Genomic DNA, 14,119 nt, shown 5'->3' with positions numbered 1-14,119 from the left:
TCCAGTGGGAATGCCTGGGGGCAGAGCGATGTATTGAATTCCTTGCTGCTGAGCACTGGTGGTGGCAGAGGGCTGCTCAGAGCACAGTCCGTAGAGCTCACCTGGTCTAAATGCCTTTGAGGGTCTCGTGCTGGGCTCCTGCCACCCCCAGTTATTGCTGATGACTGTTTGCACTGGCACAATACTAATGCCAGATAGTGTTTTTCCAGTGCTGGAAGAGGCAGGCAAGCTCTTCTTCATTGCTCTCTGCTTCAGGAATAACGCTGCAGCTGTTCATAGACCCACTGTCGCTGGTAGTCAACAAATGTAGATGATGGTGTGTTCTGGTCATTTTCCCCTTGGGTTTTGGATGAGCTATAAAAGATGAGTGTGACCATCCGTGCCCAACAACTTCAGTGCACGAGTACCATTAGGAGAGGGCCAGGATGGCTCTATGCAAAATTATTAGCGGTGTTATTTATGCTCTGAGTTGCTGAAGTTGAAAATGGGGCAATGCACTCCTGCTTGACAGATACCCGTGCTCTGGCCTCATCAGCCAACAGCAGAGGCTGTGGTAGTTGGCCCTTTTGAAACGGTATCTCTGGGAGGCGGAGTTTGTGTTCAGTTTCAGAAAATATATGGACTCTTCTGTTTGCGTTTTTGGCTTCTTTGTGTCCTCATCTTGACCGTTCCTCATCTGAATGTGGTCGACTGTTGTTGTTAATTACTGCAGGCAAGGTTTGGATGTAACCTTGAATAAGCCGCTTGACTGGGACGGGGGACACATGGGCTCCGTTCTTGGGTATAGCTTGCATTTCCACCATAACTGAAGCCACTCACATCCTTGATTGTCTGGGAAGTTGGGACCATAATCCTTTCTTTGTCTCATCTCTTTAGAGGGTAAGCTCTGTAGGGCAGAGACTCTTACAAAGTGTCTGACAGGCCTGTAGCACAATGGGGTTACTATCCTGGCTACAGCCTCTAGCTACTGCTGAAATGTTATGAACAGAGAATTCAGATTTCCTCTGTTGCTTTTGCAGGGATATTATCAGTTTGGAAGCAGGTCCAAGCACCAGTTTTTAGCAGGTTGATACTTGGATGCTTGAGAGTCTGCTGAACAGTCAAGATCTCAGATGGGATGCCTGGAAGAGAAGGCTGTTGAATAGTGAACCTACAGTACCTACACAGCAATAGGTCAAGGTGGTCAAAGCAATGCTGCTTGACAAGCTTTGTTTATTAGGTCTGTGCAGTAACTCCTGGTGGTGCAGATAATGCACGAAGTCAGTGGTGAACAGGGAGCTTTGCAAGCTGAAACTCTGCACCCCGAGTGCTCGCACAAGCCATGAGTAAGATCACTTGACAGATACAAAAGCAGAGCCTTTCCCTGAGTCGTCATAACAATTTCTGCAGACAGCCTCTTGGAATTACAGAGTATCCAGAATGTGATATTGTTGGTCCTTTCTTCTGAAAGATCTGGAAATACTTTGCCAGTCTTTGATGATCCACTTAGCTTTGAAGCGTAGCGTCGCTGCCAACAGGGAGAGACCTTTGGGAGGGAAGGAGACCGTGCCTCTGCAGATCAGTTGTGCGTTGTTATATTGCTGAACCTTTTGAAGGCTGGGTAGGGCAGCAAATTAAATTATTGGGTAGAAGAGAAACATCTCCCTCCAAAAGATCAGTGACAACAGAGAATATGGTAGAATTAGCAGAGTGTTGTAGCTGGTATTAGCATCCCCCCGTCGGACAGAGTATGTCCCTCTGGCAGTGCCTCTGGGGATATGAAGCCCTCTGGAAGTGGTGAATGTATTATGAATACTCTGAGATAGAAACTCCCTTTGAAGTGGCCATCTCTTAAATGCAACGTGCTCTTAGGGTGGATTCAGTGGTCAAGAAGAGGGAAGGATGATGGTGAGGGAATTGTCTGATGGACAACTGTACTTAACAGGGTCTCCTGAATCCTGAGGTTAGGGTCTTGACTTAGCTGAAGGCACATACTCTCTGCCCAGCCTTCTGTTTGTAAAGAGGGGGAAGCAGAAGTGCAGGACATGTAAGGGAAAGCTGTCCTGGTTTGCATGTAAGTGGTTGATGTTTTAAAACCCTAATAAAAACCTTGCTTATCAGAGGTGCTCATTCAGTGATAGTGTAAAAGCTAGGGAACCAGGGTTCAAACCATGCTAAGCTGTGACGGGGAAGCCGGCTGTGGTGGTGTATGATAAAAATCAGCCCAAGATGTTGTGGCAGGATTCAGAAAGGGTTTGGACAGAAAAGGGAAAAAAAAAAAAAAAAAAGAGTACTTCTGAATTGTCTGCATGAATGACATGGAGGTTCTGGAAGGTGCATTAAATCTGCTTGAGCTTGTAAGCTGGTCTACCTGAGTTGCTAAGAAGCTTGTCCTGGGGAGTGGTTGTTCTGCATCAAGAGTCCTTGAATCTTCCTCCAAAGTACCTGCTGCTGGCTCCCCTCAGGTCCAGCATCTTGGATCCTACAGGATTGTCCCTTCTGCTGGGCAAGGAATACCTGGCCTACTACAACTGTCTTCAGTAACTCCTTTGCTTGTTTTTATTCTCAGTGGGGTCTTCCAGCTCTCTCAGTTCTGGAGGCTCGTTCACCGGCAGGCACTTGGCAGTGGGAACTGGTGGGGATGCTGTGGAAGGCCCCTCAAGTCTCCGGTACGCTTTTGCTGATCCGATCACCGCCAACCTGGAAGGTGCTGTTACATTTGAGGCGCCGGAGTTGCCTGAAGAGACACTCATGGAGGTGGGTATATCCCAGGGACTTGTTAGGGACAAAGGACAGGGGAATAAAAGTAAAGCAAATCCAGATAACTCCATGTTTGCAGCCAAGGGGGTTGCTTCCAAAGATATGGAGCAAACTAGTTTCAGGAGAGCCAGGCTCAGAAAGCCCAGGGCATATTTAGCACAGGACTTTTGAGCCTGCCATCAAGCTGTTTAGTTCATGAGACAGCCCATAATGGGGGTTAAAATTCACCATTTCCAAAGCTGGAATTGCAGGTTGGAGACATCAGTTATCTGATGCATTCTGTATTAACAGTTTCTGAAGAAAACCTGAGTGCTTTAGGCCTTTTGCCCTTTAAAAGGCTCAACACTAGTAATAGCTGACTTGAGAGCATGAGTAGCTCAGTATATCAAATGACTGTCTGCTGCATGCACTTGGGGAGTCAGGCAGTGATACGGCCTCTGCTGAAAGGATCTGAAAAAGAGTAAACCTGACACTTGTGCTACTGATGGGGGTGGGAGGACACCACGTTCTGCACCAGAACAGCTGAACCAGATTGTTGAGCTGAAAGGCTGCCAGGCTCCCCTTCTCGACAGGCTGAAGCGGAGCAAATGCTTTTGTAGCAGAGATATATTTGAAATGTAGGTCAGGCTGCCCATTTGCAGCAGAGGTGGGAGGCAGATTCAGTCACGGTTTCTTTCAGCTCTGTTCGTGATACCTCCTTGGGCTGTCTGGGACCGAGGAAGGCTCTTTGTATCTGAATTTTGCTGGTGTTGCTAAAAACCCCTAGATACCCGCAGAGATATGCATACATTGTTTAAGGATGTGGGTTTGCTCTTCTACTTCTATTTAGCTCATTTTTTTTTTTGTCAGTTATGCATTTAATTGCATTCATTTTCTTAATTACCTGCAGAGCCACCCGGCTAGGACTTTGAGCATTGATATGGTCACAATGGTAGTGAGTTTAACTGAGCCTCCTACCTGCGTGAGGTCCCAGAAGTATGGGGCCCTGCCAGCTGCCACCGCTTTGGACACTGGCCTGAAGAGAAGTACCCTAAGGAAGTATCAACTTGATCTAGTTAATAGCACTCAGCTCAGCTTCTGTGTCTGTAGTGAGTCATTTGGGTTCAGTCATCGTTTCTGCTGAGCGCAGTAATCCATTTGCACGTCACACCACCTTTACAGCGTATTTCGAGACCCCTTTGTGCTCTGTGGAGTTGGCCAGAGTGCAAACCTGGCAGATTTTCTCATTTCTGCTGATACTTGCAGGGCATTGACATCTTGGTGTTTAAGCACCCTTGTTTATCTTGAGCGAAGCTGTTGCATTCAGACGGGTGGTTCTTCCGTCTTCTGTAAAAGTTTCTTTAGGTGCAGACAAGGCAAGTGGAAGGCTAGGGTTTAGTTTCTTTGGCAGTGCTTTAAAAACGCAATACAGAGATGGCTAGGGAAGGAAAGAAGCTTGTGATGCCAAATGAGGCCACGAATGCCAGCGTAATTAATAGAGGCTGACTGTATAAGCAGAGAGGAAGGACTCTGCATTGGTTAGAGATACGAGGCTGAGACCTGCAAGATCTCAGCAGTTTCCTGCTCTGCCACAAACTTCTTGTGTGACTTGGCAATTACTTAATCTCAAGTTCCTCCTCTGCTTTTAAAGAGAATAGAGGAAGATGAAGATAACACTTCCTTACCTTACTGGACTGTCCAGGTAGCAAGAGAGTGGGAGGAGAGATTCATATTTCAGATAGTCAAAGCTGCCTTAGCAGCCAAGGGCATGAGCCAGTGAATGAGAAACAAAAGCTTGCAGAACTTGAGCAGGGGAGGGGTTTGATAAATTAATGTAGGGAAACATCCTTACCAGCCCACTTTTGAGAGAACTGAGTCACTGAATATTTGGAGATCAAGCAGGATGGCCACTTCTTTACAGAGAGTACAAACAATGGAGTTGTGTCTCATCCGGGCAGCAGTTCATTTTCTAGGACCCACAAACATTCAGTTTTTCCACAAATAATAACTTCCCAAAAATGTTTTCAGTGACTTAAGCAATGCAGCTTCCCAGAAATGGGATAATCCCCTTTGATCCGTAATAGCAGAGGAAAAACTGCTTTGAAATGAACATAGCACGTCATGTGTGTGCTCACTGAGCGCATGGAGTTGCAGATAAAAGGGTGTCCTTGCTGTCCCTTCAGAGGCCCTCACCCAGGGCTCACTGCCCTGAACTGGGGGGATATAAAGACCAAGGGCTAAGTGATGGCTGGGCTGTAGGGTGGGACACACCGTGTTTGCAGTTCTCTGAGGCGTAGGAGGTTGTCACTCGTGTGAAATCCACACCCGCTTTCAGGTTTGTACCAGCATTGCTGTGGTGGGGACCAGAGCTGGGCCCATGGTGCGTGTGGCCTTTCCCCCTTGCTGGCTGATTTCTGGGAGAGTCCCTCAGAGCTGGGATCCTCCTTGGGAAGGGGGCGTGTAATTTTGGAGCAAGTCTCACCACCTTCTCCAGAGCCCTGCCTGGAAGTTTCTGGCCTGAGGCTGTCACTTGCTGCTGTTCCTGTGGAGGAGGAACCGGTGTGGTGTGTGGGCTCGGGGCTGAGTTTGGCTGTCCCAACCCAAAGCAGAGGAGTAGGGGGGTTTTGGGGGCCCGGGTGTTACTTCTGTAGGCTGGGGTGAGTCGCTGGCCCAGCCCTAGGCGAGCAGCCCTCCGTGGCGTGCCAGCTTTCCCGCTGTAACCCCCGCCTTGGCATCCCTTCAACAGCAGGAGCACACGGACATCCTGCGCAGCCTCCGCTTCACGCTGGCCTTTGTCCACTACGTGATGGAAATTGCCGCCCTCAAAGGCAGCTCCAGCGAGATGAGCAGTTCCGTGACGTCCGAGTACCAGCTCCAGGAGAGCGTGGTGGCCGACCAGATCAGCCTCCTCAGCCGGGAGTGGAGGTGAGGACCGAGGAGAGAGCCGCCCAGCTCCCGAGTCTTTGTGACTCCCTCCCACCCCGGGCATGAGTGGTGAGGTACCAGAAGTCCTTTGGGACACACACACCGCTGTCCCACCGATCCGTTTGCATTCCCGTGTGCTTTCCTTCCAGCTATGCAGAGCAGCTCGTGCTGTACCTGAAGGTAGCGGAGCTGCTGTCCTCGGGGCTGCAGATGGCCATAGAGCAGATCAAAGCTGGCAAGCTGTGCCTCTCCTCCACAGTCAAGCAAGGTGAGGGGCTGCTGGGCGCACGGTGCAAAGGACTTGCCTGGAATGGAAGGATTGGAAGTGTCCCAAAGGGAATGGAGGGGATGGAGGGGGTGGGAACCCCCACCGGTGTGCCCAGGGGCTCGGTTCTTTTTGTCCACGTGCACGGCCAGGGGTTTGTCCCTCTCACTGAGGGGAATGCTCCTCTCTTCACATTGACACTGTTTCTCAAAGCGCTTGCTCCTGCCTCTGTGAGAATCTTCAGCACTAATTAGCGAGAGGGGAATGTATCTTATCAGGCCCTTGTACATCTCTGTCTCAGGTGCTCATTTGTATTTGACGTAAGTCCAGCTTAATTACACAGTCCGTGTCCTAGGACGTGCTTACTTGGCAAATGGAGACCTGTCTTGGCAGTGATGATTTTTCAAGTGAAACAAAAACACAGGAAGTAAAATACTGGTAATGCCAGAGTCATTGCTTTGCTGGTGCCACGGCCTGACATTTGCATCCGGCTGGCCGCCTTGTGGTGAGAGTCGGCTGTGATACAGTGATTAGAAAAAATAATTTTAAAGCTACCATTGTAGTATTACGGAGGGAGCTTTTTGAAGCACTTGAAGTACTTGACCCCCAGCTACCTTCCCCAGGAGCTTAGTCTTTGAAAGTACTTGCGCTGCCTTGGGGTGGGGTGTAAAAAAAAAAAAAAAGTTAAATACAGTGAGCACCCACACGTTGTAGCAGGCAGTATGGAGCAACGTTTAGCTACACATCTTCCACCAGTTCAGGTTCACAGGAAAGTTGTCATAACCCAAATAAAGTATTTCTTTTTAGGGCAGATTGCAGCTTCTAGATTCATAGTGTAATTTGTCCTTCAGTGTGTGGGAATTGGGCAAGGCTGTCTTTTCTTGTTTCTCTCCCCACAAATTACTGCTCCCTTGAGGTTTGTCAGGGCACAGTGAGGACAAGAGGGTTTTCAAGGTACTTGTGTCCCATGCATATGGAAAAAGCAGGGAAGCAGGATAGGACGCTGCCCTGGAGTGTCCTTGGGCAGTGTGTGCCAGGCAGGGTCTCTACCCACAGCCATCCTCTTTTTCCTGCTAATTTGGGCACAGCTTAGAGCTCTGATTGAATTCTGTGGAGGAGGATAGTGCTGTATTTTCTGTTGATTTGGGTTTTTAAATAGTCTCTCTTGACTCTTTTCATGGAGTTTTTCATTTTGCCTCCCTGATGTGACCCGTGAGCTGTGGGGTTCCCAGTGCCTCTCAAGTTCCTTCTGAGCAAGGGTGATCTGACAGCCTGACTCTGGCAGGGCTCTGGTTTTGTGCCTCGGTCTTTTTCTCTGATGAAGCGTTAGAGCAGCCTGCCTTCCTGGAGACAGTCTCTTCTCCGGCTCCCTGCTCTCTCCTCTCTGGCTCGAAGGCTAGGTTTAGTCGCAGGGCCTGGCTGTGGTGTGAGGTTGCCCCTCTGCATCATAGCTGAGAGAGGCTGGTTCATCGTGTGGGTTAATTTGCCTCCCCCAGGAGCAAGTTGTGCAGCGTGGGGACTTTCAAATGCACGTGTAGCAGTTAAGACTGATCGGCTGTTGGTGGGAGTTTGTATTCGGTACTTTGTGCAGATCATGCCGTGCAGCTAGGGAGAGTCAAGCCTGTGGCATCGCTTGCTGTTCTGGGTGGTTATTTAATCCCTCAGAATCATACTTGATTCCCGATTCTCTGTCCCATAACCTTCCCGTGGTTCAGGAAAGGAGGTGGCCTTTCACAGGCATCAGTGACTTTTCTTTCTGCGGCAGCAGAGTCCCGAGAGAGATTCCCTTGCTGAGTCAGAGCTGCTCGCCCGCACTCAGCTCCAGCAGCTGCCCCATGCAAGTCACGTCCTCCTTCACAGCATGTCGTCACCCCTCAAGTAGCAGAAGCTTTGTACCTGGCACGTCTGTTGCTTCTGGTGCTGTGTGAGACATCTTGCGTGGTGTAAACTGCTCTCTGCCTTGTGGCAGCTGGAGGAAACAAAAATAGACCTGGCCTCAGGTGGACTAGGCCTATGTGTAGGCTTTGCCACGTGCAGGCTTATAACCAGTGAAGGTGACAGAGGAAAGGAAAAAGACACTGTTGGTGCAGCAAGTACTTCCCTGCCAGTCTTTTGGCTCTAACATAACCCCGTTGTCTTGAAGTTACTCATCTGGGGTCCTGTGCATGGAGGTTGGGAGGCACAGGGAGAACTGAAGTAGCATCTAAAGCATTTCTTTCGTTTACTCTAGTCGTGAAGAAGCTGAATGAGCTTTATAAATCCAGTGTATCATCCTGCCACTGCCTCAACATGAGACTCCAGAGGTTCTTCTTGGACAAACAGAAACTCATGGATCGGATCAACAGCATCACCGCCGAGAAGCTCATCTTCAGCTATGCTGTGCAAATGGTAATGCCCACACGGTGCCTGGGAGGAGAGTTAGCACAGAGCGAGCGTCGGGCGTTGATGTTCCTCGGGGTGGCCCCAGCAGATGGTTTTACTCGTAAGGCTGTGTGCAGCCCCTGGAGGCTGGGCGAGGGGGCTGGTCACGCAGCTGAGGGGCCGTGCTGGGGAAGCTGGGCCTGGTCTGAGAATAACCTCTTGGCGTGGGGTTGTTGCCTGCAGGTGCAGTCTGCAGCCCTGGATGAGATGTTCCACCACAGAGAGGACTGCGCACAGAGGTACCACAAGGCTCTGCTGCTGATGGAGGGGCTCCTGAACATCATCACTGAACAGGGGGACATAGAAAACATCAATAAATGTGAGTGTGCAGTGACCTTCTTTTCTTTCTCACTAGAACGTGTGTTTTTCTAGCCACGGGCATCAGAAATTTCACTACCCAGCACCTTTTTTTTTCCTTCAGTTACGTCTTGGTGGACATAGCAGAGATCTCTTGGCTTGATAGAGCTCCTTGCAGCCCAGACTCCTGCTTTCCCAGCAGGAAAACTGTTAGAAATGCAGGTCACTGTTCTGAGCCATATTTTTGAGAGCTTCCCATGCAAGGCGATTGCCAGGGCTTTGTTGGAGCTTTTGATGTGTGAAAGAACTCGCTGAAGGAAGTGGTTTGGCCGCAGCAGGGGCCTGGGTTTGGTTTCTAGCCAGAATCATCCCTCTGATTGCACGGAGCACTTGGGAACATGAAACTGCAGCGGCTGTTGGGCAGAGACGGCCGATCAGCACAGCGAGGGCTCCTTCCAACACGTCCTGTGAAGCAGGACGGCTCGCCTCTGGTTCCCCAGGCCTGGCTGAGGAGGCAGCAGACAAATAGTTTTCTCATCAGCAAGCGCTTGCTGTAGCAGTGAAAGCTGAACTCGTACCTACTCGCAATCATTTGGCTTCCTCTCCCGGGGACAGATGGACCTCTCTGCCTGCTGCTCCGAGCCGCCCCCTCTCTCGTGCTCCTCCTTTGTCCTGAGGGGTGTTACTCTCCGCTGCTGCAGGCTCCGCAGCTCCGCACTCCGTGGGGAGTGGACAGGACTGACCTCGCTTGCTCTGAGCGCGCTTTCCCTGCCCGGACGGCTGAGTTTCAGTCACCTCTGCCATTCCCCTCCGCAGGAGGCAGGCAGAGGGGATGGATGGGCAAGAGCCATCGTCTGCTCGAGCGGCTTGACTTGGCCTTGGCTCTGCCCCGCCCAGCTGAGCCAGCCCATCGCCGCAGTCCCCGCGGCGTCGGTAGGGCTGAAGGGACAGGCGGCCGCTGGGAGCCGTGCCTCCCCCCTCTGCTGCCTGCGCTGGGCCGGTGCCCAGCGTGCTGCCAGGCTGCTCTGGTCCTCTGTGTAGGCAGAGCTCTCAGATAGGTAATGAGAGGAGAGATTTCTGGCTCCCAGGCAATCAGTCAGTTAATTATCACCAACTTTCACAGTTGACATGAGGCTCACTGAAGGGGAGCAAAGGGAGATTGGCAGGTGGTGTGTGGTGCTGGAGGCTAAGTGAATAGGGAATACCAAGTAGTTTCTGTGGTATCGTTTCTTACCAAACCTAAATAATGTCTTTTGTCCAGAGGTACAGTTAATGCATCTAATAGATTTCTTTGCCCAGTCGGTATCCTGGTATTCCCTGGTTTACCCTGTGTTCCAGCTTTCTGATTGAGCTGTTCTCTGGCAGGCTGTAGTGGGTATGCCTTTCATTTTAGATCTCAGGTACATGGCTACTTATTTTGGAAAAGTAAAATGATGAACGTAGAAACACAGCAAGTTTCCTGTGAACGGAATGAATTCCACCAAACATTTAGCTTTTGAGAGACCGTTGGGCTCAGACAGTGAGAATCTGGCACTGACGTGCTGGGTTAGGCTCAGTCTCTCAGTTGTAAGCCAGGACAAATGGCATTGGAGACCTTGAGTCTTCTTCCCTGCTGGTAATAGCCACTGCAATAAGTAAAAGTGAATAAATTTTTCCTGGTGGATGGTGGTTCTTTATAATGTCTTGATACCTCTATCGGAACTTCTGCATCCCGGCTTTTGTTGTGGGATCTTTGATTACTCAACGCTTCGACCTGTGCCTTCCCATCATGGTGTTTGTGGTCAGGTCCTCACCTAATCCAAACCACAACCTGGTAATGATTCTCAAAGGGCTCTTGGGTTTGCTGATGTTCTGCCTCCCCACCCCCCCACCCCCCCCCCCCAATATCTCCAGCATGGTTTGGTAGTCTTTATATTGCCAGAAAAAAGCTGATTTCTTTTGTTGGTTTTGTGTGGTGTCTTTTTTTCCTCTCCCAGGTAAGCTGTGCATCGAGCGCAGGCTGTCAGCACTGCTCTCGGGGTTCTGTGCCTGATTTCAGTGGTGGTGTTCTTCCCACGCCTCACCCCAGCTGATCTCTTTGTTCCCAACGGCCTGCTGCTGCGGTGGGAAACGATTTTGGCAGTAGGAGACCTGGAGGATGAACTGCTCCACGTTTGTATGGTGACGTTTTGGGAAGTTGTTCCACTGACTCGGGTTCCTTTGTGGGGATGTGTGACTGCAGCTAGCACCAGTACTTCCCTGCCCAAAGGCCTGGGCGAAGACGTAGCCGATGTGGAAAGGTTTTTCCCTCGTTGGCAGAGGGAGTGAAGAGTAAAAGTCTGCTTCTTCCCAGCACTTTGAAGGATAAGACTGCTGCCTGTCCCTCTTGCCTAAGAACAGGGTGTTCCAGTGCTGTGTCCATTGCGGGCAATGGATGTGCTGAAACTGCGGGCTTCAGTTCATGCTGGAGGGCGTCACTCGGAAATCAAGGCCAGTTTGTGAACTTCCCCCTCTCCCAGCTGAGAGCCAGGCAGCTTCAGGCTTCCTGGCGGCCCGGGGCTCCCCTCTCCTCTCTCCTTTGTCCCTTCCCATCCATGTTCATGCCTTGGAGTGTTGCGGAATGGCGGAGAGGAAGGAGCCGGCTCCCTCTTGCCTGAGCGTTGCTGAAGCAGCTCCCGCCTCCTCCAGCTGTGCCGAGCGAGGGGAGGACGTGCTGCTGCTGCTGCTGCTGCTGCTGGGGAAGTCGGCGGCTGCCGCAGGGACTGCCTGCGCCTGGGTGGGCGAACGGCGCCGGGAAAGAGACTCTGTGCCGGAAACGGGAGCACGGCAGCGTGACGCTCCGGTGTTTGTGAGAAGCCAAGATGAATCCGTTCCTCCCTCGGCCCCCGAGCTCAGCGGGATCAGCAGGAAAGACTCGTGGCTGTTCGGCTCGGCCTGTCAGTACATATCTGCCAGGAGGAAGCACTGGCGCTGTCCTGCTGTCAGCTGTTGGCTCGATAACCCCTTTCCTGGAGCCCTCACCCCACCCCAGACTGAAAACACTAGCTTTGTGAATCAAAGGAGCACTTTACACACTATGGGAACTTTGAGAAGTTGACTTTGCATCACCCAACAACCCAGGAACATCACGACTGTTAGGAATGCTGTTCTTTTTATTCCTTTCCTTGCTTCCTGGTGGTTTTATTGCACTACGTGTGTGCGTATATTAATATGTATTCCCAAGGGTGAATATATATTGATATATATGTATATGGTTTGTGTGTAACTGTATGTATTTAACTGTACTGTATCTTGTGAGTGTGAGGCAAAAAGCACTGCAGAGTCTGTGCTGTTCCTCCTCCACACCAGGCAAAGCTGACTTGCAGTCTGGCAGTACCAAGATTTGTTTTGTTTCATTTTTTATTTAAATGTTCTTTTGAGGACAGTCAGTATGAAGCTCCGTGCTTTTTAAGAGCTCAAGAACAGGCGTTAAGATCCGACACACTTACAATTGGAAACGCATTTTTTAAGAAGTTTTGTTTGCTGCTTCATATTTTTTTTTATAAAGAAATCTTGTAGTGTTCCGTTTTGTGTTCAGCATTTCTTTTAAGGAGACTCTGTAGCCAAACGAGACTGCGAGTGGCTCGGGTTCTGGTTGAGGCTGCGGGTGCTGTGAGCGTGTGTGCGAGGAGAGCTGGCTGCCGCTCCGGCGGGCTGCGGGCGCGCGTGTGTGTCTTAACTTATCGGAGTCGTGGCAGTATTGTGTTAGTGCTGGGCAGAAAAGTACCTTTGAAAGCAACTCAAAACCTCAGGCTTTGGTTTTGGGGATCCAAAAATATTTTGCACAGGGTGGTTAAGTCCTCATTGCTTTTTTTTTTGTTTTCCCTCACGATATTGGCACGTTCAATGTGACACTTTACAAGGGTTTCAGGAGCACCTGAATTGACTTTGGAGTTGGCGTCATCTTTGGCAGCATGGGTGATTCTGATCACAGGGCAGAAATGCTAATAAAGAAATTTAAAAACATCTCCAATTGCCCCGACCAGGGAAGTGTAAGTGTAGCTTTCACCAGTGCTTCAGTATCGGGCCGCTGTCACGTCGTATGTTCACAGCCTGCTGCTGCTGTGGCCCTTTGGGGGGGGGGGGGGAATAGACAAAAAAAAAGAAAGACAAAAAAAAGACAGACAAAAACAACGAAGCGAGTCCCCAGCCTGTGGACAGAAATGCCGAGGAGACCCAGACTGCTTCCGAAAGGCTCTCACCGGCTGTGCGGCGGGCAGGAGCGGGGCGCAGGGGGAGCCTCAAGCCAGGCCTGACTGCATCCAGCCGCTGCTGCGACCCCCGGGCCGGCACCGGCAGCCTCTCTGCCGCGGGGGCGGGGATCGGGGGGGGGCAAGCTCAGCACTAACCTTCCAGCTGTACTTCATTACTTGAATGTATCAAAATTGTCCACATTCAATGTATACAAGTATATATTGCTCCAAAAAATTGTGGTTTACAGACCTACAACCGATATATATGTATGTGTTTGTGTATATACATACCAGGAGACGTGTGTGTATGTCTGTAGGCGCACACACAAACACAAACGTGTATATATATGTTTTCTCTCAATACTTGAAACTTAGCCACTGTGCTTGAATTAAAAAAAAAAACCCTACAAAAAAACCCACATAAAAAACCCCAATAATGGGAAGGAAAAAAATAAAACACAAATCGACAGGTGATTTATTTTGCCATCACTTTGGTGACTTTCTTTTTTATCTAACTGCATGTAGCGTGAAACCAACTTTTTTGGTGAAAAATATTTATTGCTTTGTAGACAATAAGGTATGCAAAATAAAAAAAAAAAAAAGGAAAAAAGAGAACACCCCAAAGCCCAACCCCCCAACCATTGTTGAAGTTGCTAGTGTAGTCCACCTGCTATTGTCATGGCTTTGTTGCTGTTGCGGCGTTTGTGTCTAGTGTCTGTAATAGATTTCAAGAAACCTCAGTCCAAGAAACATGTATCTTCAGGTTTGTGAGAGCGTATGATGATGGTGTTCTTTATAAGGTAATGCTTGATACTTTGTCAACTTTTTTTATTTGTGTTTGTGTGACTTTTTTTTTTTGCTTTAAATTGTACACCACCAATTTAAGAAAATAAAATTGATTTGAAATTGTTAGTGGCCGGTTTTCAGTACTTTATAATTCCAGTTAGTGCAGTATCTGAGGAAGGTGTTTAATGTGTTTGGTTCTACCAGCCTTTTCAGGTGAGAATGTGCTGGTTTATCCCCTTTTCACAGAGGGAGAAGCTTGAACAAAACGAGCTACGGTGCCTGAATCCAGAGATGAAGCCTTTGAATTTGGAAAAGTTGAAGCCAGTTTCTGGGTGGGAGCTGTGGCCGCTGGTTCATCTGCCCCGGTTGCCTGGCCACGCTCTCCTCCTGCCACGGTTACAAACCCTGTTGCAAGTTGGCAGCAGACCCCTTCCCGCCCGGTCAGATGCTTCAGTCTCCTCTGTGTCTCAGTGTTTCGAGACCGGCCTGCAGGAGC

At 49.8% G+C, this 14,119-nt stretch overlaps 1 protein-coding gene across 2 annotated transcripts in view; it reads left to right on the top strand.

The window, feature by feature from the left end:
• The window catches only part of ULK1 (unc-51 like autophagy activating kinase 1), a 79,693-nt gene extending 68,337 nt beyond the window's left edge, over positions 1–11,356 (top strand). For both annotated transcript variants that reach the window (XM_086474041.1, XM_086474042.1), the window contains 6 exons: positions 2,549–2,736; positions 5,465–5,643; positions 5,793–5,911; positions 8,139–8,296; positions 8,513–8,648; positions 10,603–11,356. In XM_086474041.1, the coding sequence (XP_086330167.1) occupies positions 2,549–2,736; positions 5,465–5,643; positions 5,793–5,911; positions 8,139–8,296; positions 8,513–8,648; positions 10,603–10,658 (836 nt within the window). In that variant the 3' untranslated portion in view covers positions 10,659–11,356. The remainder of the gene's footprint in view (positions 1–2,548; positions 2,737–5,464; positions 5,644–5,792; positions 5,912–8,138; positions 8,297–8,512; positions 8,649–10,602) is intronic.
• Positions 11,357–14,119: the final 2,763 nt, after the last annotated feature.

Source organism: Leptosomus discolor, chromosome 16 (genome assembly GCF_034619465.1).
Source record: "Leptosomus discolor isolate bLepDis1 chromosome 16, bLepDis1.hap2, whole genome shotgun sequence".
Lineage (NCBI taxonomy): Eukaryota > Metazoa > Chordata > Aves > Leptosomiformes > Leptosomidae > Leptosomus > Leptosomus discolor.
This window is presented reverse-complemented; position numbering and strand designations above follow the sequence as displayed.